Genomic DNA, 16275 nt, shown 5'->3' with positions numbered 1-16275 from the left:
CGTTAATTCTGATTTCTCTCCACAGCAGCTGCCAGACCTGCTGAGCTTTACCAACAACTTCTGTTTTGTTTTATTCCTGTTAAGTCGTTGTTGTAATTTCAGTGGAAAAAATCAGCCCGTGAGTCCTCCCGGGCGCAGGGTGGCGCTATACCGCCCACTCTCACACCGTCTCCACAGCGAGTAAAACTGCGCATGCTCACCGCGTTAATGTCATCACGTCGCTGGAGCCTTCCCCCTGACGCCGGTTGGGCCGCTGCCCGCCGGGAATGGTGTTACTTCTGCGTCTTTTCGCCCCCAACCCTCCAGGGATCGCGGGCCGGGAGGAGGCCGCAGTGGCGGCGGCACTGTGGCCCGTTTGTGTGAGAGCCGCTGAATGACCGACTGCCTCTGTCGGGCAAACACTGACCTCATTCCGTCACCAATCAATGCTGCGGTAAGTAGCAAAATCTCCATCATTTCATCAAAGTTGGTTAATCCTGAATAATGATATTGTCCAGCCGTGGATAACACTACTTCACTATTGTACTGAGCTGATTAATAATGTCCTCTAATCGTACTGCTGGTCTTAAATAATGATGCTTAGCTCAATACTGCATTGCTCTAAATAATACTTGACACCTCAGTCACACTGAATCATAATGTCTTTATACTAGTGTCTGAAATGATGCTTCATTCACCTGATTAATAATACTGCAGTGTCCTGAATAATATTGCACTGCCCTGAATGATGCTGCTGTTGTCCCTGAATAGCAATGCCTTGAATTATAATACCTGAATAATGTGTTTTGAATAATGCTGATTTAGTTGTTCTGAATCATGCCTCGTAATATTGTAGCGCCATGAGCTGTCATTGTTGTGAATAATTCCGAATCCTTATTTTCTTCCAATCCTCTTGCAGCCATTAAAATTCTCATAATTGGCCACCCACCTGAGTGTCTCTCATGTGATAAACTCACTTTTCTCCTGCCTGAAGCTATGCATTGTTTTCTATGATTTCAGTTTCCATCTTGACTTCTGGATTTTTTTATCTTCAGATTTCACTGTCCATTTCTCCCCCCCCCTCTGCCACATGGTCATGGTGGCCCCTCAATATTGTCTCTATTTTTTCAATCACAAGAAAGGCATTAGTAGCGATTTGTATCCTCTGCCATCCACTTTCTTGATGTTCTTACCAACCTCCCCCATCCCCATTCTGTTTGTTTCCCTGGGAATAATCACTCTGTCTCCAGCTCCTTCCAACCAAGTTTTCAAACTTCCAGCTGTTTAACCTTTGATCCTCCATTTGTGAAAGTACTGCTTCAGCTGTTAATCTGTTTACCCATTTACTCATGGCCACCATTAATAATCTTATCCAGTACAAGCCTTACTGCCTCCCCATTCATCCTTGTATGGTTGTGATCTTTCCACCACATGCCCTTGGAGGAAATCTTGAATATAGCTGATGCACCATTAGTTTAACTACTCAATGCCAGATTCTTCTTCTCCTTTGTCAAAGCCGCTTACTGTTCTGAGATCATCCTGAAAAGCAAATCTGACCTGCCATCTTTAATCCACTGCTAAATGTCTCCATCAATCCCTCTTCTAATATAAAATTGGGAGGTGCTGCAAGTATTCAGCATGTGATATAATATCTGTGGACAGAGAGCAGTTAACCTTTCAGATCAAAAGCTTTTCTTGAGAGCAGTAAAAGTGGTCTTTCAATGTATGGCTGTGGCAGTGTCAGTGAAGATTGAGCATTCAGAAGAGCTCAGTATTTTCAGCGTGGTCCAACATTCATACCCAGGATAGTATGATATTATTGTTATTCAGATGAGTGAAGTTTTCTTTTAAATTACAGCCCCAATTTCTCTTTCCTTAAAGTCCTTCAACTGCCCAAAGTCAAAACAATATTTTGTGCACCACCCATGTTTAGGTCCCTCCAATTAAGTATTCTCCCTTTGACAGGATAGAAATGGCCCTAATCACAGAAACAATACTTTTATCTTCTTACTGTGACACGGTACACTATACACTATTCTTCCTTATCCTTTTTGATCTTTTTGCAACTTCTGATATGGTCAGAGATACTATCTTCAAAGTCATTCCTCTGTTGTCTAGTTAAGTAAAACTGTTGTTGCTTGGTTCTTGTGTCAAAATTCCAAATATAGTTAGAGTATGTCAAGCAAGGCTGCACTGATACCTCTTAAATCCTCATGGGTTTATCTTCAAGTGTCCTGCTTTCCTTGCCAGCATGCTGTTCCTTGTTGGCAGCATCTTGTATTTAGAATACGGTCCCACATATACTACTGATATGCTGCTGTCCTGTAATCTAAGCCATTCACTGTCTCTGCTGTCAGACTACTAAGTCAACATCCAGTATTTGAATAAGCAGTTAAATGTTGGATAGACTGAAGCCACCATGTTAGGCCCCTTGTTATCAATTCCATTGTCATCCCTGACCTTAATCTGTGGTTGAACTCATTGGGGCCATAATCTGAAACCTCTGAACTAAGTATCAGACACAACTTCCAAAGTGGTATTCTGTGCTCCACTGAATAATGCTGCTGATCTAGTGAGTAAAGGTACTGTGATATTGAATCCTACTAGCTTGTTGAACCAAAAATGACTAAACCATCATCATGGTGTACTGAATAATATTACTTTGTTGCATTGAGCAGCAAATCTGTGATTGTGAGTCCTTGTGCAGCTGTAGTTAACAAAATAATGCTGTACTACTTCGATATTGGATCAAATCGTGTTCTGCAATGTGACTGCAAAATTTAGCATCAGAATCACAGATGTGTCAGTACTGCTGCTTAGCACAGACCATTCTTTGAACTGCTCTGTCTGTCACTACTGATTAGTGAGTTGACTGATCACCCTTAGATACCCAAGGGCGATCATTCCTGATGAAGGGCTTTTGCCCGAAATGTTGATTTTTCTGCTGCTCAGATGCTGCCTGACCTGCTGTGCTTTACCAGCACCACTCTAGTTTCCAGCATCTGCAGTCCTCACTTTTGCCCTTAAGTACCTGCTGAATGTAGGTAGGTAATTTGGATGCTGCAGTCATTAGCATGAAGAAGCCCTGATTTAGTTCATGAGCCATTTGTTTTGGAAATTTTAGTTTATCTTTGTAGCTCTTCTAACGTGTGGAAAATGTTAACCATATTGAAAATCATGAGATCTGCAACAGAATTGATTAAAATTGATAGCCTGTCTCTCCCAGGTGAAGATCTACAGTTTTTTTTTCACAATTTTTAAGATTTGAATAAACCATATTTTAAATTTACCTTATTAAATTGCAGTTGAACTTCTCTTACAGAATAACTTTTGAGACAAAGTGAAGTTAACCTTTGTGAACTTCATGAAACAATCCTGCTCCTTTTTGTAAAATAAAAACAAAGTGCTGGGCGAATTCAGCAGGTCTGGTAGCATCTGTAGAGAGAACAAGAGTTAATGTTTTGAGTCCAGTGACCCTTCATTAGACTTTGCTGGCTTCTCCAGTCTTTTCTGTTTTTGTTTCAGATTTCTAGCATCTGCAGTTCTGTTGCTATTTTTCTGCTTCTTGTTGCAATATTAACTAATTTCCTCCTCTTGTCCTTCAGCTGAGAACCCTCCAGAAATTCAAGTATTTACACAATGAATCTAGTTCGACTCGTCTGTCGCCACAAAACAGCCCTTGGGGTTGCAACCCTGTCCTTGTTTGCACTGGTATTGCTTTATCTGGCTAAATGCACCTCAGAGACTTTAAAATCCCCTGGTTTACCTCGTGGGGTTGAGAGACGGAGTGACAGTCAGGGTCACAGCAGAACAAAAAGCCTCTCTGCTTTTCTTGTTTTGCTGATCACCACTGGCCCCAAGTACACCGAGAGGCGAAGCATTATCAGGAGTACGTGGCTAGCTAACCGGGACCCGGAAATCCTCCCTTACTTTGCCATTGGCACCAGCGGCCTTCCTGCAGAGGAAGTTCAAAATTTGGAGCAGGAGAACACTCGGCATCATGATCTTCTGCTGCTGCCAGATTTGAAGGACTCTTACGAAAACCTTACCAATAAGATCCTTCATATGTATGCTTGGATAGACCAAAACATTGACTATAAGTTTGTGCTGAAAGCAGATGATGACACTTTTGCCAGGTTAGACATCATTAAGGAAGAACTGAAGGCAAAAGAACCAAAGAAACTCTACTGGGGATTTTTTTCTGGACGTGGAAGGGTTAAGGCTGCAGGTAAATGGAAGGAGAGCACTTGGGTTCTATGTGACTATTATTTGCCGTATGCCCTAGGGGGCGGATATGTTCTGTCTGCTGATTTAGTGCACTATATTCAAATTAATGTTGATTATTTAAAAGTGTGGCAGAGTGAGGATGTCTCTTTGGGAGCCTGGCTGGCACCTATCGATGTCAAACGCCTACATGACCCACGGTTTGATACGGAGTACAAGTCACGGGGGTGCAATAACAAGTATATCGTGACACACAAACAGAGCATTGAGGATATGCTGGAAAAGCATCAGACACTCCAAAGAGAAGGGAAATTGTGCAAGGAAGAAATTAAAGTGAGATTGTCTTATATTTATGATTGGTACGTCCCTCCATCCCAATGCTGCCAGCGAAAAGATGGCATACCTTGACATCGCAATATGGCACTGGATAGGAAGAGATGGCAAGATCTGTATTGGGAATTGGAAAGCAGTAGTGTGGATGTTAATGCAGGATGTTTCTCCTGAAAGGAGCTCCAGCATCCACACAGCACTTATTTCCAGGGTGTTTGACACTGAGCAGATCTTTATCCAGTTTACTGAATAATGAGTCTGCAAATTTGAGAGATGAAAACTTGTACCTTCAGTGTTTTTCTCCAAAAAGCACAAAGTTTGCTGTTCTTCCTGATCAGAGTATATATTGGTTCATTGTAGTGCCAAGGGTTCAATTCCTGTTTGTCCATCTTTGAGACATTTAAACTTTTGGTCACCCTAATCACTGTTACCCTGTGCAAAGTCAATGTCAAAGAACAAACACCTGGTATTCCAAATCCTAACTCATTACTCCAACCTGAGTAATGTTCACAGGTAGTTACATAGATTTTACTGTACGTTGTATCCAATTGCACAAAAGTCTGAACATGTGGGATTTGCGTAATCCCATTATAGTAAACATAATTTAATTATATTTGTGGATATACATATGTATCTGTATATGTGTCGTGCATAAATGTGTGTTTAAGTTTACTTGCTTACTTAGATAAAAGCCTTTTAACGTGGCTCTGAGCCACCTATTTCATCACAGCTTGCTCAAGTTGAATTGACGCTCATTAAAGTTCTCTCTTATGCGGCTCGGCAGTGAGAAGAAACATTTAAAAGTTGCAAATCAAAACCTTGAGAATGTCTACAGTGTTTTACCTTCCCCAATGTTTTGCTGCTTTTTTAATACTTTTAAAAATAGTAACTATGTTTTTGTATTCATTGTAATGCAGGATTTTTTTTAACTTGCCCAACTAAATTTGCATGGAGATTGTCCACCTGTGCCTGCAGTCTTGATGTTGCGTGATTGACTGTTGGTATGTCTGTGCTTCAGTCTTTAACCATTTGCACAGTCCTTTCATTTTTGTAAAGATGTAAATACAATTTTCATACATGTAAATAAGATTACTTTGCGTTTACTCTGCTCTCCAGGAACATGAGAACCTACAGTTAGTTGAAAAGTGTGGTGCTGGAAAAGCACAGCAGGTCAGGCAGCCCTGAGGCACAGGAGAGTCGATGTTTCAGGCATAAGTCCTTCAGCACCCCTGATGAAGGGCTTTTGCCCAAAACGTTGACTGTCCTGCTCCTCGGATGCTGCCTTACCTGCTGCGCTTTTCCAGCGCCATACTTTTTGACTCTGATCTCCAGCATCTGCGGTTCTCACTTTCTCCTAATCTACAGTGAGAACCCATTAATATAGACCTTTATTGTTTTGATTTTCGTACCTGGAATTAAAGTAATTTGTTTGAATTGCATCATGTTAATAATTCAGGGAGCTTTAAATTTGTCAGTAATGTTGATGAACCGTGTTAGGAAAATACTTTAACAATCCTGTTACGTCCTATAATTAACTAGTGTATTAAATCATCCTGAGGATATGTTTCTTCCTAATCACTATTGTAAATGTAAAACATTCAGAGTAATTTCAAGTGTCGTGTTTCACATTTTGCCATTCCACAAAAATGTATTTACAAGAAATTGAGAAACTTCTAAGTTGAGAAAACATGTAAATTTGTTATAGTTCAGGGTAACATCAGGTGAAAAGTTCCAATGGATTTTATAACCAGTGTGATTTTTGTGTAGAAGTAAAATTATTCCATTTTAAAAATGTCATTGTTACTGCTTGAAAGACTAAGCTTTAAAAACAATGGGATATTTATCTTGAAGAGGCAATCTAAGCTAGACTGTTTTTTTTGTGTGTTTTTAATTAATGCCGGCAATTGATGCACAAGTCCACTTCACTAGCAATGTGTTGTATTTGTCTAGTCCATAACCATTGCTCAAGATGTTGCATTCACAGTAGAATTAGACCTCCAACTGTTGTGACTTAGGTTCTAAGTCTTGTGCAGCAGATAATCACCAATGAAAGATGTCATCGGACACTACATCTTAAATCATGACAAGCAGGGTCTGGTAAGTTATATCATTCTGTAACTAAATGTCAAGACGTGTACCTTCTGTCAGAGAGTCTGATCTGCATACTTATAGGCCTGTGCTGTGATTGGGAATGTGGGTGTTGAAGCGGGTAATGACAGCATTTTGAGGAGTATTTTTTTAATCCATAATTGCTGAGTAGGTTTCTGTGGAATTTCTAATGACATTCACATTCTTTCCTACTTATTTAAACTTGAAATTCAAGTGGCTAGTCCAAGAAGAAAGCTTTTATAGTGGGATCAGTATGGACAAATAACATGGAAACAAATTAATTACAGTGTCTTCAAACCTTGACCCAGCAAACATATTTTGCTTGAATGTGGACCTAGGAGTGTGTAGATTAGGAAGATCATCTTTTGTTCCAAATGTGCTACTGCATTTGCCCAGTTTGAAGAGGTTATGTAAATCTGGGCTGAGTTCTCGTATGTCTTGTCTTGTCTTGTGTTGAAAATGTTAAACAGTATACGTATTGAATGAGTCACACCTTTTCCAAGTGTTGACCCAATTAATGGATTTATACTTTGTAACGCTGTCAAGAGTGTTTGTATAATTACTTTTTTGCTGCTATGTTGACATTTACTTGTCAATGCTTTCAAGGAGTAATTAACTATTATTCATTTGTATTCAATGAAACTGGCATATCACTCTGGCAATAAAGCCTAATACTGGTGGTAATGTTCAACAAGCCATCCATTTAGAATGACATTTAAAATTAATAACTAAACCATTCTCCTTCATCCAATTCTGAGAATTGACCATCTGTGAAATGTTAGCTTTGCCATGAATAATGCACCTTCCTTATTTTGGGCATTACCATTCTGTCATACATCTGGCTAACACTCGATGGGACATTCCCTGTAATAAAGCTATTCATCACACCTACAAATGCATACCTCTACAAACAAGATAACTCTGAAGATTATACACTTTCTGAGGGCAATGTTGGGGCTTTGCAATTGGCATAATTTTCTGTCTGCACACTTCTGTTAGGGAGCCTCGTCATTTTCAAATAATTGTTGGACATACTGGGCGACACAGCGGCTCAGTAGTTAGCGCTACTGCCTAACACTGCCAGGGACCTGGATTCGATTCCAACCTCGGGCGACTGCCTGTATGGAGTTTGCACATGTGGGTTGCTTCCAGATGCTTTGTTTTCCTCCCACAGTCAAAGATGTGCAGGTTAGGTGAATTGGCCTTGGGAAATTTCCCAAAGTGTTCAGGGATGTATAGGCTAGGTGCATTAGTCAGGGGAAATGTAGAGTAATAGGGTAGGAAACTGTATTTGGATGGGATACACTTCAATGAGTCAGTTTGGACTTGTTAGGCCAAATGGCCTGTTTCCACACTGTAGGGATTTTATGATGATTGAGACTGTGCTTTTCCCCATGAGTGCTCAGCCCGCCTCAAATGAAGTTGTGAACTGACTTCTTACAGATCTTTTGTCTGAAATAGATCCAATCAATAATATTATTCATTCTTATCTGTCTTTACGTCCTGACTCTTGCCACTAAGCTGCTGAAATATTCTCTTTTGAATCACTTTGTTGAAATTCCAGTTTATCAAGCTTTATTTGCCCTTTGTGATATTGTTGGTAGCTCACAAAGTGACTTGAGTTGTAGAGTTACAATATTGCATTTGAATTTAGGTCAGTGTAGTGAAAGTGTAGAAGGCTAATACTCTATACAGATATGTAGACCTCAGTATTTTAGAGCAAGAGAAGGAATTATTATGCATTTTTAAAATACTTTTGCATGATCAATTCAATGCATGTATTTAAATCACTGAAGTGTCTCTCACAAATTCAATTGTTTTGTTTTGTAAGGATTTAATACAACTCCTATACCTGGGAAATTGCAAATTTAAAATTTCCGTGTAGAACAAGCTAAATTGGAAAGGTTAAAGATTTAATTACCTTATATTTTAATGTGATATTTCATATCCAGATGTTGCAAATGCAGCTCATGATCTGATCCAAAATATAATTTGCCTTTCTTTCCTGCAATATCCTGTCAACTATCCATTAGTGTGTTTAGATTAGATTAGATTACTTACAGTGTGGAGACAGGCCCTTCGGCCCAACAAGTCCACACTGACCCGCCAAAGCGCAACCAACCCAGACCCATTCCCTTACATTTCACCCCTTCGCCTCACACAATGGGCAATTTAGCATGGCCAATTCACCTAACCTGCACATTTTTGGACTGTGGCAGGAAACTGGAGCACCTGGAGGAAACCCACGTCTCCGCCCATTTTTAACTTATTTCCCTCTTGGTACCTCACCCCCCAATCTAATCACTGGTTATTCTCCATGTTCCTGTCTGGCTGTCAACTATCCATCACTATTGTTGATGAACTTCTGGTTCAGCATATGATACAGTCCATGAGTAGCTAGAGCCCAAGTAACTCCTCCAAAGCAGCAAACTAGAACCTGTACATACCTGCTGTGTAAAGTCCCTGGTTCACCCTAGACTAAACCTGGCCTTTTTAAGACAGATGAGAAAAATATTTTTTTTTCTCTGGGTCATACAGCTTTGAAATTGTGTTCCCTCAAGAGACCAGTGAAGATATTGCATTGAACATATTGCAAACCTGAGAGAGACAGATTTTTTAACTCTAGGTGACTTGAGTGTTATGAGACACTGCTAAACAAGAAAATGGAGTTGAGGTCAAGGTCAGATTAGTCACGATCATGTTGAATGGCAGAGCAGGCTTGAACCTTAAGGTTTAATTCTGCTCTTTAAGTTCTTATTACTTGAGGTCCGATTTTCAGGGGGACAATGGTAGAAACAAATTCCTCAGAGGCTGTTGACTAATTCTATTTGAGATATTATGCAATGACTTTAACGATCCAATAAAACAAAATCATAGTATATTTATTTTAAAATGTTCTTTTAAAAATGTTGGGATCATTATGTAAAAGCTGTGACAAGATATTTAATTATTATACAAGTTATGGTCAATAAATTGAAACCACACGTGTAAATCCATTTGTTAATTGTTATGTGTTCCTTATTTCTGTGTCTTTTTCATAGAAAATACTGGAAAATCTGAAATTTTTGTCACTTCCATTTCTCCCTTCTTGAAGAATTGCATATGGGCTAATTTGAGCTTTTACAGATGAAAGGGGTAGATTTTTGGGGTGTTATGTAAGAGTTTCCAAGGTGTATCTTGTGAATGAGGGAAACTAGATCTAATTAGATGAGGGAAGCAGGCCCGAGAGTTGCACCCAATTCTTGTTCCTAGATGCTGTTTATGGATATTTCAGAATAAAATATCATGTGAGTTAAATGAAACCTTCCTGAGGGGACTGACGTTTACAACTTAAATTTGTGATTCATGTGTGAAGCCTCAATGGAAATGTGCACAATAGTGGGGAAACCTGCCCCTGCATCAGCAAACATTTTCCTTGTTTTCAATCACCATGACAGAGCAGAGTGACAGAATTAACTTAATCCAGCAATTGTCACCATACTGCTAACACAGGATGGGGTTATCTTCAGGACCATTTTCCTTCCTCCTAATAGTAACTTTTAAGAGATCAACGTGAAATTGAAATATTTTTGCCCAGATTTACCCTGTCAGCTATTTACTAGACCAGAAAACATTTATTTCTTGGCTTTCAAATGTCGCATCCTAGTTAAGGCAGTTTGTTGGCTCAGTGGTTAACATTATTCCCTCACAGCACCAAGACCCAGGTTCGAATCCACTCTCTGGCAACTATCTGTGTGGGGTTTGCACATTCTCCCACTGTCTGCATGAGTTTCCTCTGGGTGCTCAGGTTTCTTCCCACAGTCTGAAGTTGTGCAGGTTAGGCGGATTGGCAATAGTGTTCAGGGATTAGATTAGATTAGATTCTCTACAGTGTGGAAACAAGTCCTTCAGCCCAACCAGTCCACACCGATACTCCGAAGAGCAACCCACCCAGACCCATTCCCCTACATTTACTGACTAATGTACCTAACACTATTGGCAATTTAGCATGGCCAATTCACCTGGCCTGCACATGGGGGAAACCCACGCAGACACAGGGAGAATGTGCAAACTCCACACAGACAGTCGCCCAAGGCTGGAATCGAACCTGGGACCCTGGTGCTGTGAGACAGCAGTGATAACGACTGAGCCACCGTGCCACCCGTTTGTATAGATTACCTGGATTAGTCATGGTAAATGTAGGATTATGGAATATGGTGGTACTGGGTCTGGGTGGGATGCTCTTTGGAGGGTTGGTGCAGACTCGTTAGGCTGAATGGTCTCCTCCTGCACTGTAGGAATTCTATGATTCTATGAAGTGCCAGCAGGATTTTTTTTTTATGAACAGTGATCTGGCCAGATTTTCTGTTGCCAGCCAATTGCGCTCATTCAGGCAGCATCAGGAAGTAGAGAAGTCAACATTTCAGGTGTAACCCTTCTTCAGGACTTGAGGGGGGAGCTGTGGAGTAGGTGTAAGGGACGCTGCAGTTAAAGGGAGTGAACTGGGGAGGTAGAAATTGGTGAACACAAGTCGAGGGTATTACCTGGTTGGTTGACAGGAGGATGCATCCAGCTGGTAGCTGAAAGGAAGGGTCAATAAGAGGAATAGAAGGGAGAGTGTCGGGTGATGGGAAGGGAGCTTATTTGAAATTGGTGAACTCTGATATTGAGTCATTCACACTGTAGGCTGCCCAGGACTCAATTTTGAGTTGTCCAATTTCAAATAACCTCTCTTCCCATCACCCGACTCTGTTCCCAGCCCCTCTCCCTCCTTTCTATTCCTCTAATTGATCCTTCCTTCCCGCTACCAACAAGATTTATTCCTCCCATCAACCAACCAGGTCATACCTTCTATCTGTGTTCACTAAGCTCTACCTCCCCAACCTGCTCCCCCAGCCCGTTCCCTTTTATCTGAAGCTCCCCTTACACCACCACCACCCCACACACACACACACATACACACACACACCCACGCCCTGAAGAAGGTTTACACCTGAAATGTTAACTTCTCCTGATGCTGCTTGGCTTGCTGTGTTCTTCCCCTGCTTGTCCACCTTGGATTCCACCATCTGCAGTTTTTTTTGTCTCTAACTAATCACACTCATTCAGCATTTTTTTAAAAACCCTGCACAGAGAGGTTAATTAAGAAGGGGCTGGGGGTCATGTACCAAAAGCACAAATAAATTCAGCAAGATCAAGAATTTGAATTGCTGAACCAACAATTCAGATGCTTGAATTATTTCTACTACAGAGTACGTAATCAGAAAATGACCAGGGAGAGAGGCAGAGGCTCTTATCTATCTTGATGTTTTCTTCACTAAATACTGCCTTTTGTAATTCCCACAAGGTAAATTCACAAACCTGTGCTTCCCATCTGTACCTTTCCTAATTATTCATTCCTGATGAAGGGCCTTTGTCTGAAACGTCGATTTTTCCTGCTCCTCAAATGCTGCCTGACCTGCTGTGCTTTTCCAGCACCACTCTAATCTAGACCCTTTCCTGATTGACCTATCCCCTCTTAAAGCCCATATTTAACTAGTTTCTGTTCTTAATCTGAATCCTTGCAGGTGAGCACAGGTCAGTGTGTTCAGTTTTTCTCGATCTAAAAGTTGGTGGGGTTTTCAAAGCTCTACCAGTGACTTGGTTCAAAATTTTTACATTTGTCTGATTCAATGTTTCCCTTCATTGAAGATTCAGCTTGTGTGTTTGGAATGAATACAAGCAGGATGGGTGGTCAGACCTGCAGGAGTTGGCTCTGTGAAAGAAAGTGATCATTGGTGAAAGGTTACAAATCTTTGTTCTGTAACTTAATAGTCCAATGAAAATGTAAATAATTTCTCATAAAATATTCCTACTATGTTGAATCAGGAGACTTTGTTTCCAACTCTTTTCAACCATTCTTGCTTCCATCTGTTGCAATCTAAGTCTGGAGAAGAAATTACTTTGGTTCCATTGATCCTCCACAGTTCGAAAGAGGAAACACACTGAAAAGTACAACAAAGGCACGTATGATTGCACTTTATAAGTTATGAATGCACTTGTCCTAACTGGGGCCTGCTTTTACTGATTTATACACTTCCTGAAAAGAATACACATCTTGGTATCTTGCTTTTTGTCTTACACTTGATGACTTGCAGGAATACTAATTCAAAGGAAAAACAATACTTATTCTGAATATGAGGAGAATGTTGATTGGTTGGAAAGTGTACTGTGGGGGGGGTAGAAGTATTAACATAAAAAATGCATCAATTAACAGTTAACAGTCAGTCTTTTTTAAATATTGAACCATGCAGATTGACTTTGACTGATTGCCCTGGGAAATTTAACCAGTGAATGATTACAGTTGAATCTGTAATCAGACAACATTTTGTTTGCTAATCCTGAATGTGCAAGGAATTACGCAGACAATCGATCTAGATCGTCATCTGGATGTAGTACGGTGAACTTGTGTAGGCTGAGAGCTACATGTATTAAAGCACGGGAGGTTGATGAGTTCATGATCCCTTTTCTCTATGGCCATCATGCTGGTTTCAACTATGGATTCACTTGTGCAGAATCAATTAACTTTGCCATACTTCGCTGGATTTAATATGGCAAAATGGCTACCTAGAGTCTGCAAACTCTGATCTGGTTGCAGTCCTACCTAATATATTTGGATTGCCGTCTTCATATTAAAATGCCATTTTTATGGCGTGCAGTTATTAAAACATATGCATGTTATCACCATGGGTTGAGAGCCCAAATAAATTCGCTGTTTTGTTCCCCAATTGTTTTACATGGTTAATAATGACTTGTGCTCCATAAATGTTCTCTATTGGTTTAGAGAAATAGAACTTCTCCATCTATCCCGTACAATCAACAAGATTGATGTTATGATACCAGCTGATGTTACAACTAAATATGTCATATTTCTGACAGAACCCTTGCTTGATGGATCGCATTGTGAAAACAAAAACAAATCATAAAGTGGTCTCTCGCTGAAGCATAAGTACATGATGCTGCGGATTTTACTTTACCAATGAAAGGTTTATTAATAAAAAATGAAGATAAATATAATCTAAACCATATTATAATGCTAATTCAAAGATTTTCAAACACACAGTACAAGTACAATCCCACTGGTGATAGAGGTGGATGCAAATAATGGACAATCCCAGGGTTTGACCCCTGTTTGGAAAGAAATCATCAATCTGCTCGGGTGTGGAAACAACTTTAACAAAAATTCTCTGCTTCTAGGAGATTACCACTGAAAATGATACTAGTTCCAATTCCATTGTGCAGTATACTGTAATCTGTTCTGCTGGTTGGTGGACTGAGAGCAGCATGGATCTTGCAGCTGCTCCTGAGGTTAGAGGCTTATTTATAGATTTACTTCTAGATTTCTTAATAGTTGTTAAGTACGTACATTAAGAAATGTTTGGAGGGATATGGGCCAAGTGCAGGCAGGTGTGACTAGTTTATTTTAGGATTATGATCGGCGTGGTCTGGTTGAACCTAAGGGTCTGTTTCCATGCTGTGTGATTCCGACTGTATGACAGGCTACTGTTCTTTGCAGACAAAAATAACATGTACATGCACTGCTTTTGTTTCAACCATATAAAAATAATTTAGAAATTATATTTTGTAGGTGAAAACAGGAAAGGATGTTGAACTGAAGAAAAGTGTGTGGAAAGACACATACCCAGTTTATTTGGTATAAAAACCATAGCAAGCATTTTGTTGGATTAGTAATAGGGTATTTTAGGATGTATCAAAGACTTATTAGAATTGTTAAAATTATGTATACATTTTACAAGGAAGCAGCTACACTAAATAGTGCTAAAGATAACCATGAAAAATATAGACAAAGAATGGGGAGCTGAGCTACCTGGATACAATCTTTAACTAAATAATTCATCCTACCAGAACCTTCCTTGCTTTGCTGCCATTGGTTTTTATTGTACACAGCCACATTAATTATCTATATCTAAACTTTCCCCAATGACTTTCTGCATACTATGGCTGATTCTGGTCATTAATTTGCTTCACAGTGATATCTGTAAATCGCTGAGTCTGAATCCGGCTTTCAGGTTGTCCTTTAACTACACTACCACCACTTTCTCCTGCCAAAATTCAGGCAAATTCAGGTCCCATTTTATGCTGAATACCAAGTCATGGGATTGTGGATTTTCAAGCAAGTTTCCTCCAACTGATGGCACCAAGTTACTAAAGATTGTACACTCCTTTGCGATCTTATTTAATCAATACGACTTCATTCATAATGTGGGAAATAGCAATGAGCATACTGATCTTTCACCACAATGACATCCAACAACCTGGCATAAAATGGCAATAGTCCCAGCTCCCTGGACATAATCAGACTTTTAAAGAGGAATTGGAGTAGTGTTTGAAAAGGAGACATTTGCGAGGTTATAGGAATAGAATAGGATGTTGAATTAATTGAGAATTTCATAATGAACCACCATAGGCTTGATGAGCCAAATGACCTCCCTTTGTACTGTAACATTCCATGATTAACATTATTTCATATTCCATTTTGTACTGGAAATGCAAAGTATGGGGTTTTGTAAGGTTATGAAAATATTGTATAAGTATCACTTCTATTAGGGGAGCAGATTAGTTGCAGAAGATTTATATGTCACACAGATATTGTGACATGATCTTAAAAAGTTTGACTATTCTGAGAAGATACCTTTTTGACATATCTAAGCTTTCAGATGTAACTTCACTCGATTTGCACTATAGACTTTTAATTAGACGTACTTACATATCCTGAGGTACATTTTCATCTCAGACATTATTGTTGACAACTTTGAACTCCTGTCAGATAAATTGTAAGCATGGAAAGCTTGCAAGGTGTGTGTGTATATGTGTAACCAGTTTAGTTCTGAAGCTCATTTTTGGAGATTCAATCGTTTATCTAAATCATTCAACATATGGTACAAAAAATGTGCCCTGCCTTAATGAACTATTATCCATTATCTATAAGGAGAAGGATGATCATATGGTAGTCTTTGTAACATTTCAGTCATTGATATGCAGGGTAAGGATTCTTATCAAGGTCTGACTAAGGTCTATTGAGACTTTAGCCACTCTCCATGTTACAGATAATAATCTGATCAACCAAAATAATGAAATATGACACTTAATCAATCAAACATTGTATAGAAATCTAGCATATATTGATGTGGTGGCAGCTTTGGTTGGGATATATGAATAGCACTTAATGTCGTTTTGGTCAATAAGTATTTAAACAAAAGGAAAATGAACTATCCCGTAAGAACACAATATTTAAACAAGGAAACTGAATTGACAATTTGAGTGTGGATGAAAAATCAAGCCAGCAAGAGTTTCATCTAAAGGAATGTTTTTAAACTTGAGAGAATGTGGAAAATATTTACAAGGATGTTGCCATGACTGGAGGATTTGAGCTATTGGGAGAGGCTGAATAGGCTGGAGCTTTTTCCCCTCAAGCATCAGAGACTGAGGGGTGACCTTACAAAGGTTTATAAAATCAGTCGGGGCATGGTTAGAGTGAATAGCCAAAGTCTTTTTCCTAGGGTGGGGGAGTCTACAACTAGAGGCCATCTGTTTAAGGTGAGAGGGGAAAGATATAAAAGGGACCCAAGGGGTAACTTTTTCACACAGGGTAGT

The 16275-nt window shown here is 39.6% G+C and overlaps 1 protein-coding gene across 1 annotated transcript; it reads left to right on the top strand.

The window, feature by feature from the left end:
* The first annotated feature begins 229 nt into the window (after positions 1-229).
* Positions 230-9638, top strand: b3galt6 (UDP-Gal:betaGal beta 1,3-galactosyltransferase polypeptide 6). The gene is made up of 2 exons (XM_072586487.1): positions 230-433; positions 3585-9638. Exon 2 carries the CDS (start codon positions 3619-3621, stop codon positions 4609-4611), a length of 993 nt encoding a protein of 330 aa, XP_072442588.1. The 5' UTR covers positions 230-433; positions 3585-3618; the 3' UTR covers positions 4612-9638.
* Positions 9639-16275: the final 6637 nt, after the last annotated feature.

The sequence above is a fragment of the Chiloscyllium punctatum genome, chromosome 16 (assembly GCF_047496795.1).
Source record: "Chiloscyllium punctatum isolate Juve2018m chromosome 16, sChiPun1.3, whole genome shotgun sequence".
NCBI classification, from domain to species: domain Eukaryota; kingdom Metazoa; phylum Chordata; class Chondrichthyes; order Orectolobiformes; family Hemiscylliidae; genus Chiloscyllium; species Chiloscyllium punctatum.
The sequence above is the reverse complement of the archived record's forward strand: the minus strand, read 5'-3'. Positions and strand labels throughout refer to the sequence as shown.